Source organism: Corvus kubaryi, unplaced genomic scaffold (genome assembly GCF_017639235.1).
Source record: "Corvus kubaryi isolate FWS band 111438036 unplaced genomic scaffold, C.kubaryi_AGA036_p1.0 37300, whole genome shotgun sequence".
NCBI classification, from domain to species: domain Eukaryota; kingdom Metazoa; phylum Chordata; class Aves; order Passeriformes; family Corvidae; genus Corvus; species Corvus kubaryi.
Genome location: NW_024581093.1, coordinates 5,742,072 through 5,761,975, shown reverse-complemented (window position 1 = coordinate 5,761,975; position 19,904 = coordinate 5,742,072). Strand labels below are relative to the sequence as shown.

The following is a 19,904-nucleotide window of genomic DNA, read 5'->3' as shown; positions in this document are numbered from 1 at the left end:
GCAACCATGTCCTCTGTCTGAGACACCTGGTACAGTGTCCGGTTCAAAAACCTCATTTCTCACGAGAAGATCCCTGGATACAGATTTGTTTAACACTGGAGACTATTGACCTCATGCTGGAGGGAGGACTAAACCTCCTCTAGAAAGTAATGTCTGTAACTCTAGAATTTAGCACAGTGACTAAAAACATGATCCAGCAGAATTTAAAAGGAAAGAAAAAAAAAGGGGGAGAGCAGAAGAGCTGCACAAAGCTGTAGAGGGATCTTCTGGTTAGTCACATGCAAATAAAAGAATCATCTGACTTCAAGCTCTGCTTTTAGTCTCAACAGTACCCACTGAAGGAAGGATACATCCTGATTTCCTGACTCCTACTTAAGTTACATGTTGTTTCCAAGAGAAGAAAGACAATGTTTATGAGGAAGGTGAGGGAAAGGCCTGGATCTCCCTTGCCAGTCAGTTTTTACAAAAACATGAAGCACAAAGCATGTTATCACAGCTGCAAAAGATGGCTCTTAGGCCAAAAATACTGTATCCCAGTCCCACTGATACCTAGGATGAGTCTGGCTGAGCACTGCAGAAGTCTCAAAGCACCAAAGAGACTGAGAAGCCCCACAGCAGCACACAGATTCCTGCAGGGTTCTCCTACAGAAAACCATCTGATGTCTACTTTGAAGTGTCACAAAATAAAATAGATTTATTGGGAATAAGCCTGCCCCAACAAATAGACTGGGTTTAATGCATCCACTTGGTCAGAGGGTTATTACCCTAATGCCTTCACATCATGCCCTTATCACCATTCGCAGCAACGCTCAGTGCCACGGGAGATGAACACATTTCTGTTGTCATTCCCATTTGATGCTGCACTCCCCATCGTGCAGGCACAGACAGCTTGGTTTGTGCAAGGTGAGCCAAATCAGGGAGTTTTTGTAAATTTTTCAGCTGGGCTTTTCAGCCCAGCCATTCCTTGGCATGACTCACCAGATGGCTGCAGAAGTAGCTACATCAACCCAAGAGAGCGACTGGAACTGAGTCCAGAATTAGCAGCACTTCAACCAAGTATGAAACCCATCCCACAGCCTGTCTTACAGCCTCAATGACAATGGGAGAAGCTACCATGGTGGAGAGTGTGGCTCTGGTCCCTCAGGAATGCCAGCTGCTGCTTCTGAGGGTGCACCAGCATTCCCTACAAAAGCATCTCCTGGACTTCTAAGCTACATAAAACACAGGGCACATCACCCATCTGCAATTCCAGCCCTGCTAGGTAACAAACTCAGGGGAAAGCAGCCTCCTTTACAATGCCTTAAAGAGCTCTCAAGTGTGTTATGTTTTATTCAGACACAGGCTCTGAGCCTGGAGGAGGAGGAGGGGGAGAAGAAAGAGATCTTCCTCTGAGTGTCACTTAGGCTGGGTGATTGCGTGCAGCGATCTGCTCTGTGTGATTAAATCCCTTCACCACCCCTGCTTGTTATTCACATCAGCATAAAAGCTATTGAGGCGCCGGCCACACCGGCATGTGGGGAACAAACAACGTGTTCTTCTCTGGTTTGAACAACCAACCCACCTCTCTCCCCTGCAGCTGATGCAAGCACGGACGGGGCGAGCGCCGCAGAGAGCTCCCAACACGTGTTGGAAACAAACCCTGACCTGTGTGACTGCTGTGAATCTCCTCACCCAATGCTGGACCTAGGCATGACTGGGAGCCAATGCTCCGGAGGCAGAGCAGCTTTCTTTTGATCTGCTGATCAAAATGAGCAGATTTTGGATACCAGAGCAGAGTTCCTGAATTTTACTCTGCCTTCCATGGGAGCTGCTGTAAAAGGGTCATCAAAGCCTGCACTGCAAACAAGTTAACAACTTAAATTTATTTTCTTTTCATAAAAATGACTCAATCTAACACATATGCATGGTGCTGAAGGCAGGGCACATCTCTCCAGCTTCCATTATTTTTCAGAATAGCTGCAACTTAAAATTCTGATGGTTTTGGTGGCAGACAAGTGACAAGCTAGTTTTGAGAAGGAAATTAACTGGACTTGATGCTCTGACGTCCTTTCCAACCTTAATGATTCTAAGAAGGTCCCCAAGAACTCTCTTCATTGCATTACCCATTTACGCATATTGCACCAGTCTTGTCTAATTTAGGAGATTCCCACATGACATCGGAAAACAGAAAGTGTCAACTCCAAAGGAGCAGGTTGGGGACAGGAACTGTGACACAAGACATGGCAAACCAGCCTAGGGCTGTGCTGGGGCTCCAGGAACACCAGGTTTGCACTGTCCCAGGCATGGTTCAGCCCCCGAACAATTGCAACGAAGTGATCAAAACCAACTGGTTCAAAAGAGCTGGAACAAGAAGTTTCCAATGAAAAGATGAAATGTGCTAAAGTCTGCACAGGGCAGATTCCCAAGCATTCAGCATTAATTTGTTGATGTGGGGAGGAGGAATAAGGGAAGGATGAAAGAGGAAAATACAACAGCCCTTTAATAATCCAGAGCATTATAAGTATGCGCAGCCATCTGGTGCGGTGAACTTCTATAACCCAGCTTTTCGAATGGAAATAGCCAGCCCATTTTCCCTGTACAGGCACTGAGTATTCAGCTGGAATCATGCACTAAAATTACAGCAGCTACAAAAACAATAAACACAAAGCTTTTCTCTCCAGCCAGGGGCAGCTCTTCCAAGTGCAATGCTTAGGGAATAGCTGTTAAAATGGGGTAATACCACATTTCAGCTTGGATCGCTTTACGTCTCTCAAAAATGTGTCAGCAAGTTACAGTGTACACAGGGAACTAACCACTACCTTGACTGAAAAATTGTCCATTGAGGAAGATCAGGGTTAAGAGACCTGGACTTGGAAGGATGAAGGTGAAAAGATGAGATCACCAAGTATATAATGCTGGAGATTGCCATGAAAACAGAAGTCAGAAATTTCCAAAGGCATTGCAATAGCACCAGCTCCCAGCAGTATTTGCAGTAACTAAACTGGAAAATATCTTTCCCAGTCTGTTCCTAACATATGGGTATGCTGACATCTTCAGTGCTTTTATTCTCAAAAACTCAAATTTGAGCTGAATGATGTTCTCTCACTCTGAACTATTACCTTACGAGAGTATTGGCTGTGAACTGGAGCTGAAGTCAATACGTGTTTCTACATACAAATTCAGAGTAAGAGCTTAATTAAGAAATGGTGGCTCCTGACAGGGAGGAAAGATCTTCTCCAGGGAGGAAGAATATCTTTCATCATGCTGATTAGTGCAGTGGTGGGGGGATGAACAGATAAGCTTACAACCTCCCACGTACACACAACCCCCTCCTGCAAGCTCCGAGCTGTCGGTGCACAAGCCCTGGGCGCTTACGAGGGAATGAGCAAGGGGGAGTAAATCCTAAGACAGTCTTAGCTGCCAGTCCAACCCTGCCCTGCTCCCTGGCTGGCACCAGCTCTCCTCTGCTGCCTACTGGACAGCTCCTTTAACCTCCTCGAGCCCAAACACAGCAGACAGATGAATCACAGAATCATAAAATATCCTGAGCTGGAAGGGACCCACAAGGATCAAGATGAGGAGCTGTGCTGCAAACACCAGCAACGTCCAAGCCCCAGCTGCCCCACTGTCTGGCTTGACTCTCCTTTCTTCCTTACAGTCACTCTTTCAGTTTTAATCAGAATCCAACCCTGGCATGGTTTCAGAGGAGGTGAAATGATGCCTCCTTCATCTGAGTATTTCCTGAAAGCCCAGGTTTAGTGCTTCCCAAACTAGGCGAGTGTGGCTCAATGCCACTCCTGGTTTTCTCTCAGAAAGCACTGTTTTGGGTAGGCAAGGTGGATATAACCCATTTTAAAGTAAACAAAACATCAGGAGACACTCTAAGTAGGCTTGCTTGGTTAACCACAATTCAGTCCTGGGTCACTGGTTTATAATTGTCTTTCCGGGCACTATTTGGGACATTTTTGTTAGAATTCAGAGCAGGATAACTGTTCTGGATCCCATTCCAATACACTTCTCTGTATTTTCTTCTCAAATTTCTTTCAGCATCCCAACTATTCAGTGATGGAGACAGAGATCCTGCCGAAAAACAAAGTATGTCATTGACACTGCAGCCAACTGCACATACACAAGGAGGAAAAAGGACAAATCAAAAATTCCTAACTTAACACATTCCTAATTCTGCAGCTATAATCTTACACCAACGTGATCTTTTTCCCTGTTAAAATCCTACCCTTTTCTTACCTACATTGTTGGGGTATTTTTCTTTCCAAAAGAAGATGAAAACATTTCAGTTTGCTATGTGGAATCACACTACCTACTGTTGAGCCTGGTTCAAAAAGACTGTGGAGAAGATCCAGGTGAGAGCTGCCAAGATAGCCAGGGGTCCTGGACACACAGCCTTCAAGGAGGGGGGAAAGGAGCTGGACTTGTTCAGCCTGACAAAGCAAAGTCTAAGGGCAATCTAATAGCATATTACAATTATTTAAAAGTAGTTACAAGGATTACAGAGCCACACAGCAGGTCCAAACAAGGGGCAACAGGGAGAAGCTGCACCTTGGAAGGTCTGTATCAGGAAATACCAGGGGAAGGGTGGTGCAGTCCTGGAAAAGGTCACCAGGGAGGTGGAGGATCTTCATCCCTGAAGCCCTTCAAGACTCAGGAAGACAAAGTCACAGCCAACATGATCTAGTGCTGGCAACACTCTTGTCTCAAGCTGAATGGGATTAGGACTCTCCAAAGGTCTCTTGTAACCAAGGTTTCTACTACTCAAGTGCTTCTCCTCCCTGCCCCCAGCCAGCACTGTCATATCCCCTCCACAGCAGCAGCACATGCCTCCCTCCAACACATATCCCTGCCCAGGCTCCATCTGACATGCTTAACAGGGTCAAGTGTGCCATGAATGTTTCAGAAATAAACATGTGCTGATCAGCTCTGGGTAAATTTGGACAGATATTCAATTACCTTTCCTGCAGGAAAGATGTGCTTTAGTTCTCTCTCCTACTGAGCCACTGACTTTATAAAATTCATAACAACTTTGAGTCCTGCACGTTGCTCAAACTGGGTTGACACCAACCTTAGAATTTAAATAGTTAATTCCAGAAGACTGAAGGACAGCACAGTTCCATAAACTTTGCTTCCTTGGGAAATCAGGGTGAAGGCAGGGCTGCAACAAACACACAAGGATCATCCAATCCATCCCACAGTCCCCCAAGGACCCACCCCAGATGCATCACTCCTGACAGATGACTGCCTCACGTGTTCTGCAAGACAGCTTCAGAAATCCTCCGGGTAAACATTTTTTAGGAACAGGAGACACCAGTGTTGTAAAAAGCTCAGTGTGAATCTTTCTAAGTGCTGTTTAAGGCTCTTGTTTGACATAATCTGGAAAAGAGATTATTCCTTTTCCTCTTTGAAGCAGCCTTTTACATATTTGCAAACTTCTATGACAACACATTCTCTAGGCCAAACAGCCAAAAATGTTTTACTCTTCCGGACACTGCGGTTTTTTGACTCACAATTGTTTTTGTTGACCTTCTGTCAAGTCTCTCCACTTGGCCCGTGGTGTTTTTGAAGTCTGCTGCCCAGAAGTGTCAGAGCTTCAGCTTGGCATCTGCAGCAGCCACTAAACACAGCAGGATCATACCACACACTGCCTTTCTGTTCATACACATCAGTACATTCACCTTTTCCCACAAGTATGACACCACTCTCACATAATAGTTTGTGATTCATAGACAGATCCTTTTCTGAGAAGCCAACACCTCCTAATTTTCTGTTCTTCGCCTATTTTTGTACACTAACTTACTCTTATTTAAAAAAAAAACAAAACAACCTACACCTGCTACTGAATTGCTCAAATTTGATAGGGCTATCTGGAACTCAATGCCCTTTGCAGCCATTCCAATTCAATGCCACCTGCAAATATAATGAACATAGCTGCACCTAAACTGGGTTGGTCAATAAATCCTCAAATACCTCTGGACCTTTGGCCATTTCTAGAGAACCACCATCACTACATGTTCCACTTTGTTGATGAGGCACTGGTAAGTAAATGTCACTTTTAACACAGCAGGTTCAGGGAAATACAAGATTTGGTCCCCACACTTTCTGTGCTCACAGTTCATTTCCAAAAAGGGAGTTTTCAGGGACCATGGAACAATTTCATGAAAATAGCTGAAGACCTCTCCAATGTCAGATCCATCCTTGCCAAGCTCCAGTGCTAAACACTGGAGGTATGGGAACTCCTATAACTTTGGAAGAGGACTTTGCCATGAAATTATTTTACATTCTCAACCAAGTGTCAAGTTTTCCTTAATTTTGCAATATCAGACTCTTGAACGAAACAGTAGCTGAAGAATGCCACCAAGAATTCCTGAAGCTTGTAAAGCTAAAAGCAAATGAAAAAAAAGATGAAGGACTGAGTGTAGAGAGATAAGAAACTGTAACCCAGGCACTCCTATCAGCACTGATAAAACAGTATATAAAGTCTTCTGAATCATCCCAGCTGTAATGAGAAACCTTCCTCACATCTGAGCTACATAATCATTCTCAAAATGATCAGACTATTAAAAAGTCCCTTAGAAATTACTCTTCAGACACACACAAAGGTAGGAAACACACTGAATCAGGCAGAGGAAGGGGAAGCAGACGTTAAATGATTTGCTAAGAAGCTGTTTGTTAAAAACAATGCATACAGCTTGCTCAACACTTATTCTGCCTACCAAAGCAGAATAAGAAGATATAAGACTATTGATAAAGGGAAGGAATCTTGACCAAAGATCCTGTTTTTGAACCTAAAACTAACTTAAACCAGCCTTGAAGTTTGGACTTGGGCCAGGGACATGAAGAACATGCGCAGGGAAGCAAGGTGAAAAGCTCAGAATGAGGAAGACTCTTTACTTCATCTGAGGAGGAGTCTTACTTCATCCCGGAGACCCCTGCCCACGACCACCAGACAGCACTGCGCAAGCCCAACGTGGATGTCAACGACTCTTGGGCTCATTGTAATATCAGACGAGGCTGGGCGGGGCTGGGTAATGAATATGTATAGGTGTGTTGGGAAACTTAATGAATATGGAACTTGTAACCCGATAAATACCAAGCTGAATGCAGCTGTCAGCACGCACGGCTTTGCAGGAGCTATCCCCCATGCGTCCCAGTGCTGGAATAAACATACCTACTGTACTACTTATTCCAGTAGTGGACTCTTTTCTGCATATCAACACAAACACTTTTATCAGAAAGCTCAATTCCACCTTTTGTGAGATATAAAATCAGACTCTTTGGTTAATCACAGGGAGTGCCTGCCTGAAGCACTGGTGCATTGGATGTGTAGGGAGTACCATGATTATGGAAGTTCACGAGCTGTAGACACACAGCCAGGCATGGGTCCACACCAGCACTTTGGGAACCCTGCAGGAACAGCAGGTATCTCTTAACAGCCACCTCCAGAACGTTCTGCCTCTCCTTGACTTGTGTGAATGGCTCTCGTGTCACCAATCAACACTAATCTGGCGCATTAGTAAAAGCTCAGTTTTCAGGAAAATCTATCAAAACATCCAGTTAAAAAAACAAAGGTATTGGAAAACATGCCTCTTTTTTCTACCTTGTCATTCACTCAGGGCAGCAGGGGGGCGGTGAGAGCAGAGAGAGAGGAGCTCATGCTCCAAACCAGGGAACTCAAATGCACCACCACCAGTACAAGCCACCCCTTCCAGCTCCTAACAACTAACCCAGTTCCCTCTGCCTACAGCCTCAGAGCTGCAATTGCAATCTTGTCAGATTTAGGGATTTCAGGGATTAGGTAAAGAGACTGCCAAGAAAACCTCTGGGCTTAGGAAGCACCTTTTTAGCCCTCCAGCCCAACACAAACAGAAATTCCCCAGAACAGTTTTTGCAGTTGAAAAGAGATTTCAATTATGTGATATTAAAACCATGACTTCCTACCTATGCCAAGCACGCTGCTTAACTCCTCCTTCATCACATCCCAGGGCAGGAGCACACTGCAAATGCTAGGGAAGTCCTAAATTCCAGTCAGAGGAAATCTGAAACATCTTTCAACGCCAGATTCTTCCAAATATATCAGGTTCAATTGCCTCTCTCTAAGGCAGGGTCAATTACAGGCCACAAAGTGATTTGCACCAAGGTACATGTTCACAGCCCTTCCCCACAGAGCTCAGTTTTGATTAAACAAAACTGGCTTTTAACCTGCAGCAAGGCAGCAGCTGGAAGTACAGCCAGGTGCCAGCTCTGCAAAAACTCAAAGCCTCAGCCTGGAGCTCAGAACAGAGTTAGGAAGATGCTGTAATTTTCTCCAGAGTGCAACACTTTTACAGCTCCGCCCTGAAACATCACTTTAAAAACGTTTTATAGGTGCCAGCCACTGCTCCTTGTGCCCCTAGAGCTGCAATGCTGTTCTGGTGTTGTATTTCCATACAATCATCTGGGGCCTCAGGTCCTCAGCAGAGCAGTCCAGCAAATCCATCTGAAGTAGTGCAAGATGTTACCCCAATCCACTCACCCCACAACTTGTGATAAAACTCCCATGTGTGCCACAGCAATAAGAGAACCAAACGAGGGCTCACACCCTGCTCAAGGGCTGCACCTGGCTCAAGCCCACCTCCAGGAGCAGCTGAACTTCCAACACAGACTTCAGCCCCATGGTAACCATTTCCAAGAAAGAGGAGAAGGGGGCAGCTGCTGTATTTAGGGACAGGTTTCCTGCAGGTTGCAGCTCTTCCCACTGCAGAATTAACACACATTCTCGCTCTCTGAATCTTGGTCCTCAGTCAGTGAGTGTGCAGTAGCATGTCTTGCCTCAAAATGCACCTCCACTAAGGTATCAGAAAGACAACACATCTGAGACACAGCTGGAAAACCAAGGATTCTGTCAGCCAAAGGTAAGAGAGGAAACGGCCTAGGCTATTTTTGGGCAAATGTAAAGGAGTCAAAGACACCAACGGTAGCTGATAGATGAAATCCTTTCTGTTAATAATGTGTATTCTGTACAGAGTCAGCTTAATATTCTTTTTTACCCTACCAATGTCCCTTTATTCCTACATCCCTAATTCTGTAGAAATACTGTTCTACCATTAAAAGGATTTTATAGGGCTTGCAGATGAAGGAATGAAAATATATGTCAAATCACAGCACTGCTGTAAATCCTTTCCCCTCAGATGTGGCTCCTGCCTTCCATTCTTATATTACGTGCCATACACTGTGCACCACTTCCCCAAACCCAATCTTTCATCACAAAAATCTTAACCAAAACACTCAGCTGTTGCCTGTCACTCTGCCTTGAACCTACTGGTATGGACAGCAGCTCTAAGGAAAAAGGGCTGTGAATGAAATCACTGGGAAAAAACCCACATTCCTCTTCCCCATGGAGATTCCTTCCCTGCTTTCTTTGTTTCTAGAGGCTTTGAGGCTTAGACAGAGTTTCCACCCTGTCCTGATGACAAGCACAGTTCTGTGAAATGGAAATGGCAGATGTAGGCAGAGAAAGATCATCCCTCTCCTTGCTTACCCTGCCCTAGCATTTGGGGTTCTCCTCACTGCTGTGCTGCAACATAAGCTGAAGCACACAGTAAAAAGGCAAAAGGAGTGATTTTGAAAAAGGTCCTTGTGACACCAATTCCATTGGAGGAAACAACCTTCAAAAAGAACCTTAAGATGCAGCCAGAGTGAGGGGAATTGATTTTCAAATGTATACACTGGTTTCAAAGCCCTTTCACAGGGAAAGGTGTTTCTTTACCCTTAAATAAAGTGTTTACCAATGCAGCATGCTGAGTTTTTGCAGGAGCATGGTCACTGATACATGCAGGAGGATGGGAGGATCTTTCAGGTTCTAATTGAGGTTATCACGTTTCCAAAGATGTCCCTTCCTGCAGCGGGAGAGATCTGGACAAACACTTCAGCTGCTGAAGATGGAGCAACACAAACACACCTATCCTCACACCCACTGAGCTGGTGCATTAAAAGAGAAGAAAGAGCAGAAGCCAAGGGAAGTCCATTCATTGGGCTGGCCTCGGTGTTCTGTGCCTGGTTTGGAGAGGAGCTTTCATCCTGTTCAAGTGCTCCAGCTCTTCAAAGGAGAGCAGAGTGCCCTTTTCAGCAGAGCCCTGCAACTGCAGCTCGCCAACACTCTCGTTGTTCTACTTCAAAATCACCGCTTTCACACAGCCATGTGAAATGCAAAAGCACATTCCTCTGTAAATTGATGAGGTTTTACTTTTTCCAGGCAAAGGGCTCAACAATTTATATAAAAAACAATTCTTCCCTACACAGGAAAAAAAGCTAGCTCTAGTTTTTAGAAAAAAAATGCCTGCATTACTCTAAGAACAAGACTTTTGTAAAACACTTCTACCATCTAATGTGGCTCACAGGAAAAAACAGCAGCTGCTCTAAGTAAAAAGCTCTTTCTTCCCCCACGAAGGCTAAAAAGTCCCAGAGACTTGTATGCTCATGCCAGTAAGTACTGCAAATGTGTTTTAAAACCTTGCCTTCAGCTGCCCTGTCCCTGTTTTCCTTGTTACACTATATTCAACAGCTTGGGCCACTCAAACTCCAGGGAAAAGAAAGGAAAATTGGCCGCCCTGCTGCTTTGAAATCTCTCCTCTCTTCTGGCACAGACATCAGAGGCCAAGGTGATGACTGCCCTGCAAAAGCATCTAATGGGTCTAAAGACCATCTTGGCACAGCCATGGAAGGCAACACTGTGTGTCAGTGTGACCTTCTGGGGACCCCACAAGCGAGGGGTCCTGCTGCATCCAGACCCTCCCAGGCACTGAGCCAATGGAGAACTTCCAGAAGAATCAGGTGGCTTTGCATTGAGCTCCTCTTAGAGCCAAGAGCAGCTCTACAATTTGTAAAGGTAAATCTTCAATAAAGGGAGGCACCTACCAGCGTTTCTGGCCTCTTGTACATACATGACTTTATCTCCTGCATTAAAATATATATATATAGGACCAAGGGAGCATTAGAGGGCAGTGGTGCTTCTCTGTTCCTGGCTATATTTTAAACTTGCTTTTATTGTTTTCCCAAAGACATACTCCAGTCCAATTTCAAGGAAGCTAGGCTGCCTTACTGCTCATCCTAAACAGGAGCTGTACTACGATGAGATCACCAGAGACAGAATTTTCCCTCCTTCAGAGCAGTTGCTACCCTTTAACCAATTTAATTAGCACATAACATATTACACAAAACTTGATGATACTTAACATTAAAGGTATGAACTGCAGGAAAAAACATGGACACATTTATAAGGCAAACTAAGTATAAAATAGAAAATAAAGGTAATATGGTGTGAAATACTTAATTTTTTTCTAAACTGGTATATTTGGATAAAGTGGTTATACTTTTATCATCAAAACAACAAAAGACTGATTTTTTTTTAATTACATAGGCATATGTAATTAATTTTAAGTGACCAAAAGTACAAACATGCAGGAATCTCTCCAGGACTGGAAGCCAGCCAGACCTGCCACAGCATCAATGCAAAACTTACTGCATTGCAAAACTTTTGTACAAAGCCTCATCCAAAGTTTCAGAATGCTTGTCCTACACTCACTGAACTCTCCTGCAAAGTGATAAGGACTATGGAGAGATTTTCTGTGATATGCAAGTATAATTTTTTCCCTCTCCTATAGGAGATCATTTTTACAGTAAAATACAAGTATGCAGAATAGAAAGTTGAGGTGCCACTATACATTTCCATCTGCAGCTTTTAGGGGAAGTAGGTTACCAAGAATAATTACAGTTTCTTTTTGTTGCTTGTGCCTTTTTTAGATTAAGTTTGTCATTTGATAGGAAATCCAACCACAGTCATCATAATTCATAACACAGTGACTGATCAGTCCCTCTGGGGCGGGATGGGCCATTCAGCAACCAGCTCACAACTGACTCACAAGCAGTCTGGGTTCAAGCTCTACCATATTCTCTCTCAAAACACTGAATAAATGCAGGAAGTTAATATTAAAATTTGACAAGCCTGTCACCTGTCTCCTCCACTATGTGTCACAAGGGATTTGAGGGATTACAAGTCCTCCACAGCTTTTTAACCAGCCCCCACAACGAAGACAATTAAAAGGATACTTTGGAAATGCTCTGCAGACGTGCTTGGGTAAGGACTCATCCTGTAAGCACACATCAGCTGCCTTGGAATGGCTTTACTTTTATCTTGCTTTCAGCCAGGTAGTACAGGTAGTTTGTCTGCTAATGCAATGCCTGTACTTTCCGTGCTTCCTGCTTCTGCTATCAGCTGCAGGCAGGAAAAACTGCTTGGGGAGAAAGTGGTTTGTCTTTTTACTCACACAGACTGAGTCTGTTGTTATGGGAACACCATTCATGCTACTCATCCAGAGTAACTTGGTTTTCCTGTAACTAAGGGCGTTCTTCCAACCTGAATCTATCCATACAGGGTCTGCAGAGTTTACTCAACACCTGCATATAACTTGGTGCTTTAAACTCCAAGTTAGGGCAGAAGATCATAAAGGTTCTGAATGTTCAAGGAGAGAAAAGTAGAAATGCAATGCACATACAATTTGCAAGTTAGGCTTCTCCTTTGGCTCAAAAATATGTGGCTTAGGGACTTCTTTATCCACACTTGGCACTTTTTTGTGTCATTCTCCCCATCAGTGTGTCTTCCATGAATTCATCCAGTTGCTCTTCAAACTCAGGCAAACTTCCAAGGTCCACAGCCCTCGTTTTCATCCTCTGAAGAAGTCTGTATCATCAGAGACTGTGAAGGTTTGTTAGGGAACTTTCTCCTGCTGGCTTTAAGGCAGAAGGGAACAGATCCTTCAAACTTCAGGTTTTGTCTTTCCCTATGGAACTGACCATGTATTTCACATTTGTGCTTATCAGCAAACTGCTGATCCATGCGAAGGCCACTATCACAATACAGCTGCAAAGTTCCTTCAAGAGATTTTGGTGAGGATTTTTATCAAAAACCACTGGAAAATCTAAGTCACACAAAACCAGATAATCTCTCCACAGGCTGCTAAGTCTCTTGCAGAGCTCCTACAGACTTGCAATGCCCAATTTCCTTCATATATCAAGCATGTCCCTCCTAACTGCCCGTTTATCAATGCATCCACTTGCACCACTATTTAGAACAAGCTTTTCTGGTTATTTGATTAAGACGTGTTCCCACAGCGGCACACACCAACCTCACCCACTGTGAGCATACCACAAAAAGTTGATTCTGTTCTACGAACAGGAGAATAGCCTATGAGAGAAATGATTTGCCCAGATCAGATATCAAAACCAGAACAATTCATACACCTCAGCTAAGTTTCCCAATTTATCCAGAGCATACATTATCTTCCACTTATTCCAGCAATTTTCCCAGGTGTGCAAAGCAACATAAAAGTACTGGTATTCAACAGAAGGAGAAGCTTTGAAACAGAACCAGAGCAAGCCTGTCCTAGCAGGATAATGATGGTCCAATCTTCAATTCTGCACTTTCAAATTCAAAGGATAGTAAGAATGGAATTCCAGCTTTATTCCTCAGTCGACTTTCTAAGCTACAAAGAGATCCCAGAAATCAGTTTTAACTCCAAGATTTCAATTAAAAATTAAATTAAAAATATGTCCAAACCTTCTTTTTAGTAAGTTCTAACAAAAACAAGTGAAAAGGAACGATTTTTCAGCAGGCTACATCCAAAGCAGCGTCAATAGCCCACCTAACCCTTACTCAGGGTGCTCAGGAAAAAAAGCACACCATGTTACAAAGCCAGCTGTCCTTCCTTCCTCATCCTAGCCATTACTCGAAGCAGTTCAAAAAGTACAGAAGGAGATACAAGAGATAATCAGAGCAGTGATGTCAGCAGTACCTGAATAACCTATTGTGGGAGACCTCTCCTATTGATCTGCTAATGGCCTCTTCAAACAGACCTCATACTCCAGGAACAGGAGCCGGGGTAAGAGGGTCCCAGTCAGAAAGCAATTACATTAGCTGGACTTAGGATCACTTGTTTTTCCAAGAAAATGGAGCTGCTTCTCAGGTCATCGTGCACCTCCGCTTTTGTTTCTCTTTCAATACAGCTTTGTCCTCTGTGACCACGTTTTGGGGCCAGACCTTTCGAAAAGCAGGACTCTGCACTGAGACTCAGGGCACTGCTGCTGCCTGCCATGGTACAGCTTGAAGACAGCTCCCTCCTTCCCCACTGGAAATGTCTGAGCCACACAGCCCAAGCTGTCAGCTCTGGGCATTGTACTTCACAGGCGTCTTTCAACATTTTCTCTTCTGTTTCAGATCCTCAACTTTCAGATTACAGAGAAGAAAAGCAGTTGTTCCCATGAAACCTCTGCTTCTGCATCCATCCAAGACAGATGCTTTTGGCAATGCACTTGATTATTCTGCCCACTCCTGCTCCAAAGAAACCAGGACTCAGAGCTCCTGCCATTCCCATTAGCCTGTCAAACTTACCAATAGCCTCATTTCTGACATCTTCCCACTTCTTCCAGTGTAACACACAAAAAAAAAAGAGCCATTTTCTGTGAACATCAAAATACAGAAGCATTTAGAAATCCAGAAGATGGCTTTAAGAGTGCTGGCAAGATTGTGGGAAACACACCAGACACCTTTAAATCTCTGGCTCACTTTGTTTTCTCCTCAAGTTTATTCACAAAATGAGCAGCCTCTTTACTGCATCTCTTGCCAATACATGCCTACAGTCAAGCACTGTGCAATTTAGGGGCATAGGCTTAATTACACTGGTAAATTAAAGCACCCATTTTCCCTGGCTCTAGAGGAACAGAAAGCATCCAGGCAACAGATACAGGCTACTGGCTGGCACATATTTGCCTTCCAAGCAGTAAAACATCGACAGCTTTTCAAAACAATCACTCATGTCACACACAGGATCCTTAACAGCCTCCTAAAATGTGTAATTTGTGGTGGCATAACAGGTAAAGCGCCTCAGGCTTGTGCACTGAGACTTTCAAAATAGAGAGTCTAATGCTTTCTCTGTGCCACATGTGCTACCTCTGCACGTATAACATACAAGTCTCCAGTGGCCTAATTGCAATCCACAATATTTCTCAAAATCAGTCCGTTCTGGCACAAGGACCAGTGGACATCAAAGTAAATTACTCCAGGGAACCTTCAAAACACTCAATTCACTCTCTCCAGATTGCCTATGGCTGCACTGAGTTTGATCAGCTAATGAGACCTCCTTCAATTGTTAATTTTTTTGGAGGAAGGGCCCTAGTCTGTTCGCTCATTCTTCAAACAGAAGCCAGCCCATACCTTTGGTTATGCACACTGCCTTTCTACACATGCTTTTCAGCTCTGTATTTTTATCCAGAGGACACAGACCTGCACTCAATAGTCAAAGGCATGGCATGGCAAAGACATGACAGTAGCAACACTCATTCCTACCAGCTGGTTTTTGATCAGAAGTATCACAATAATATTAAGAAGTGTTTAATTTCAAATTGTTTCTTCTGAAGAGCAAGAAGCACCTTCAGGCCCCACTATCATTTACAGAATGCCTAAAAATTATCTCCCAAGACTCCTCTTTCCATACTTACCTATGAAAACTATACTTCAATCCTCCATTTTCTCACATACCAAGCTCAGGAGGCAATGCAGATCAATTTTTGAAATAATCACATCTCCAGCAAGTGCCGCTTGTCTGCCATAATCCTGTCTTTCAGCAAAGCTATTTTCCATAATACACTTGGATTTCTATCAGAAATCAGGCTAGTGCCACATTTCAAACACCCTGGCACAAGTTTCAACTGCAAAGCCTCAAGCAGCAGCTTACCACAGCCAAGGTCTCCCCAGCTAGAAACCCACAAGCATCCCAGTTGTTCTACAGGAAGTTTCCTCTTTCTGTGCACACATTTTTTAAAGGAGCTTGCTACACTGCACTGGGAACAGATAGAAAATGGGAAAGGATTTTAAAAGCCAGAATCACAAATATTTTTTTACCCTTGGTAATGTCACCACCCACAGGACAGCCAGCTTCTGGTCATCACAAAGACCCATTTAGGGAGAGCTTCTTGCTTGGCTACCCCTCACCACACTCACCTCGCCTGAGTAACTGTACTTTCCCTTCAGGATCTGCCGGTACAGGCGGGTGCGGTTGTCGTCCTCAAAGGGCATCGTGCCGCTGAGGAGAATGTACGAGATCACCCCCAGCGCCCACATGTCCACGGAGTTCGTGTAGGGCTTCCTGACCAGGATCTCAGGAGCAATGTACTCCGGAGTGCCACACGTGGTTTTCATCAGGCAGTCATCTCCCTTCTTCCGCGCGCTCGCCAGCCCAAAGTCCGTGATCATGATCTTGGAATCCGTTCCTGGGTGGTAGTACAGCAGGTTCTCCGGCTTCAAGTCCCGGTGGGTGATCCCCAGCGTGTGCAGGTACCTCACCCCATCCAGCACCATCTGCAGCACGCGCGTGGCGTCCCTCTCGGTGAAGGAGCCTTTGGCAATGATGCGGTCGAAGAGCTCTCCGCCGGTGGCCAGCTCCATGACCATGTACACGCGGTCCTGGGTCTCGAACACCTCGATGAGCTGGATGATGTTGGTGTGGCGGACGCGCCGCAGGACGCTCAGCTCCGACTCGCACACCTCCCGCCCTTCCCGGTACTTGGTCTCGATCATCTTGATGGCGTAGGGCTGCTTGGTGGCCTTGTGCTCCACCCGCACCACGCGGCTGAAGCTGCCCCTCCCGATCAGCGCTTTGATGTCGTACTTGGCCGTCACTCGGGGGTCGAACTTGGCGCGGTATTTGGCCACTTTGTTCTTGCGGGGCTCGGGCTGGTGGGCGGGCAGGGGGTTCCCGGGATAGGGGTTGGCGTGATGCGGAGGGGAGGGAGAGCCAGCTTTGATGACAGCCCCGCAGTCATCTTTGATGAAATGCTTGTATATGTCACTGTGGCCTGTGTAAGGTTCGACTTTTTTAACCAGGTCTAGCTGCACATCTTTGGGGGGCTCGGGAAGCACTTTGCTTGTCCCACAGCCCATCACTGACTGGTGTTAATTCCCTATCAAGGCATGTTCCCAGGGGAGCATCAGCAGCAACCACATCCGGGGCAATTCCCACATCTGAATCTTAGAAAAATAATGAGAAGAAACAAATAAAGAGGAATCAAGGTAGTAAAGGTTCAAATGGAGGGGAAAAAAAAATTAAAACAACAGGGCCATGCTATCCAAACTGAGGATTTGGGATTTTCACTTCTCCCTACTATAGAACATGCACGGCGCTCTGCTGTTTTCATCTCAAGTGAGTGAAGGCAGTGCCTACAAATGCCCAGTCATGGTCAGAACAGATGTGTCCATGGAAATTACACAGTATCTCTCTTTATTAAGGATACTTTGTTTTCTGCTCCCTGCTGAGCACTGACTCAGTCACAGAGCAGTTGAGGCTGCATGAGACTTCTGGAGGTCTTTTTGTCCAGACACAATTGCTTAATAAAAATCAAGTAAAGGAAAAAGTCAATCATTTTCTTTCATTTTGTTAAGGAAGTTTTAACTTCCTCAGTCAGCAGCGAATGCAATCCTTATAGTTCTGAGTTTTCTCACCAGAAGGTCCACAGAGTACCTCAGCAATTTGTTCACTTAACACATCTTCCCAAGATTTTCTTTATATTCAACTTGTACACTGTCTTAAGCCTCTCACTACTTTCCTCCTGGGGATCAATGGAATAGCACAAGAGGCAGGGAATATGGAGCCAGAGCACACTGGTTTTAAGGTGCGTTCTACCACTGAACTTGCTGCAGCCCCTGCTAAAAGGGAGGTGCTCACTTACCCAGAGCACCTTTCAGTCAGCAAGCCCTGAGAAATCAAGGCGGGCTTTCACATCTTTCAACAACCTCAATTTTGCTTTATTTTGCCTCTTTAGGCACCAAGTGGCACTTCTGGCTTTCCATATGGAGCTGCATGTAAGAAGTAGAATTCCTACCAGCTGTTCCAGACTAGGAGTTCTTGCTCATCACACTGTATCCCAACAAAACCAAATGAGCTGCACTTGGGCAAGTCTTTATGTGCTGATTAAAACAATATGACTGGTCAGGGGATGGGGAAGCCACCTGTGGCTCTGGCAGTCACTGGGCGGTTTCACATTTGCCATTTTTGACTCAGAGCCCATCAACAGGTGCCTGAGCCTTCACAGGAGGCTACAGAAAACATTAGCCTTGGAAATGTGATTTTAGGTCTTACCATCACCAGGTGTACCTCCACTCACACACCACCTCTCCAAGCAACTACTCAGCATGAACAGCAGAAAAGGAACCCCAGCCAGTCTTCCATCAGGAGAAGCAGGTGGAGAAATAAGAAACGTTTTAAAGGGACACACAGAAGAAGTTCAGGACTCTACATCCAACCTGAAAAGAAAACCAGGCTTTAGTTAAGATTCGATTTCATAATCGAACATCATCAAAGTAACTTCTCAAGGCAGAGGCCCTCCTGGCAGCACCCTGAAGTCAAACAACCCAGCCATGCACAGACATGCCTGTAGTAGGGTGCAGGCAGCAGAAATAAAAAACAACTTCACAGAAAGCTTAGCTAACTTTCACCAAGCACTGCCCTGGAAGTGAGGCTTCATTCAAATTAAAGCACCACGACAAAAAACTAAGAGTTCTGGCTAGTCCTGAATAATGCCTCCCATGGACAGTTTTCCCAGCATTATTGAACCTTAAAGCATATTAAGTGACAGAGAAATGGAACGAGAGCATCCATAAACAAGACTACTACAGAGTAATTCAACATGTAGAGAAGGACTTGTGTAAAACATCCCACCCGTAAATAAAACCAAAGAGAAGGACCAAACACTTGAAAATATCACCTATAAATCCACTAATGGCATTAACTGAGGTCTGGCAGCAACTCCAGTGTGTCAGTAGCTCCTCCTTGTACACTTAAGTGTTCCAGTGAAGGCTACAGAAGCTCAGAGCCGCACACCAGACTCAGCAACAAAACACTTAACCTTAGTACAGGAAATGCTCCTGTGCAATAATCACCAAGAACGTGGGGAAAGGAATTAAGATAAATGGGGCATTACAAGCTCTCTGAGTGGCAAATCATATACTTGGCAGGTGGCAAACTATCTGGGTGGCAAACTATCTGAGCTACGGCTGGAAGTGGTGGGAAGGAACATGGGATTTATGCTTCTCCCCTTGGCCATTCAGTTCCTCGCCTACCGTCTCATTGACACATCTCAAATGTGCTTCTCACAGCCTGACATAAACCCGACACAACCTGGCATTCCCAGTGCAAGCCCCTGGTGGATTTCGGAATGAAAACCTGGGGCTGGGGCTGCTGCACTTGTGCCAGAATCAGCCAAACCAACTGGGATTTCCAAAACTCTGTTTTCAGAACTCATCCCAACCCAGGCCGTTTGTCGCCATCCTGGAAAGGGGACCCAGGGCCGGGCCGGTGCCGGGAGCCCGTCCCGCAGTAGGTTCGGCTCCAGGCCTGCGAAGCACCACGCCCGCCCCACTGAGGGGACACTCCGGGACCGGAGAGGGCTCCCTCCCCGGCCCGCCCGTCCCCGCGGCCCAGCGCCCCGGGCAGCGGCAGGGCTGAGGCACCGGGGCCCGCCGCGCCCGCGCCTTCCGGGCCGCACCGCCACCGCCCCAGATGGAGGGAGGAGAAGGGAGGGGAGGGGAGGCGAAGGCGGGGGCGGAGGCGGAGCCGGTGCCGGGCCAGGCGGTCCCGGGGGCGCCGATCCCGGACTCACCTCGGCCCGCTCCGGCCGCGGCGCGGCACCGCCTCCTGACGTCATCACCGCGCGCCGGGGACGCCCGAGGGGCGGGGACAGCGCGCGCGGCGATTGGCGGAGGGGCGGGGGCGGGGCCGAGGGGCGGGGAGGGTGGGGCGCTTTACCGCCCCCTGCCGGGGCCGCCGGCAGCCAGCGCCCGCCCGGGACCCGCCCGGAGACGGCCCCGGCCCCGGCCCCGGCCCCGGCCC

At 45.9% G+C, this 19,904-nt stretch overlaps 1 protein-coding gene across 2 annotated transcripts in view; it reads right to left on the bottom strand.

The window, feature by feature from the left end:
• PSKH1 (protein serine kinase H1) overlaps positions 1-19,744 on the bottom strand; it is a 31,167-nt gene extending 11,423 nt beyond the window's left edge. The window contains exons 1-3 of one of the 2 annotated variants that reach the window (XM_042027245.1): positions 19,675-19,744; positions 18,156-18,319; positions 16,022-17,047 (exon numbers count right to left, since the gene is read on the bottom strand). In XM_042027245.1, the coding sequence (XP_041883179.1) occupies positions 16,022-16,960 (939 nt within the window). In that variant the 5' untranslated portion in view covers positions 16,961-17,047; positions 18,156-18,319; positions 19,675-19,744. The remainder of the gene's footprint in view (positions 1-16,021; positions 17,048-18,155; positions 18,320-19,674) is intronic. The other variant, XM_042027246.1, reaches the window with a different exon arrangement.
• Positions 19,745-19,904: the final 160 nt, after the last annotated feature.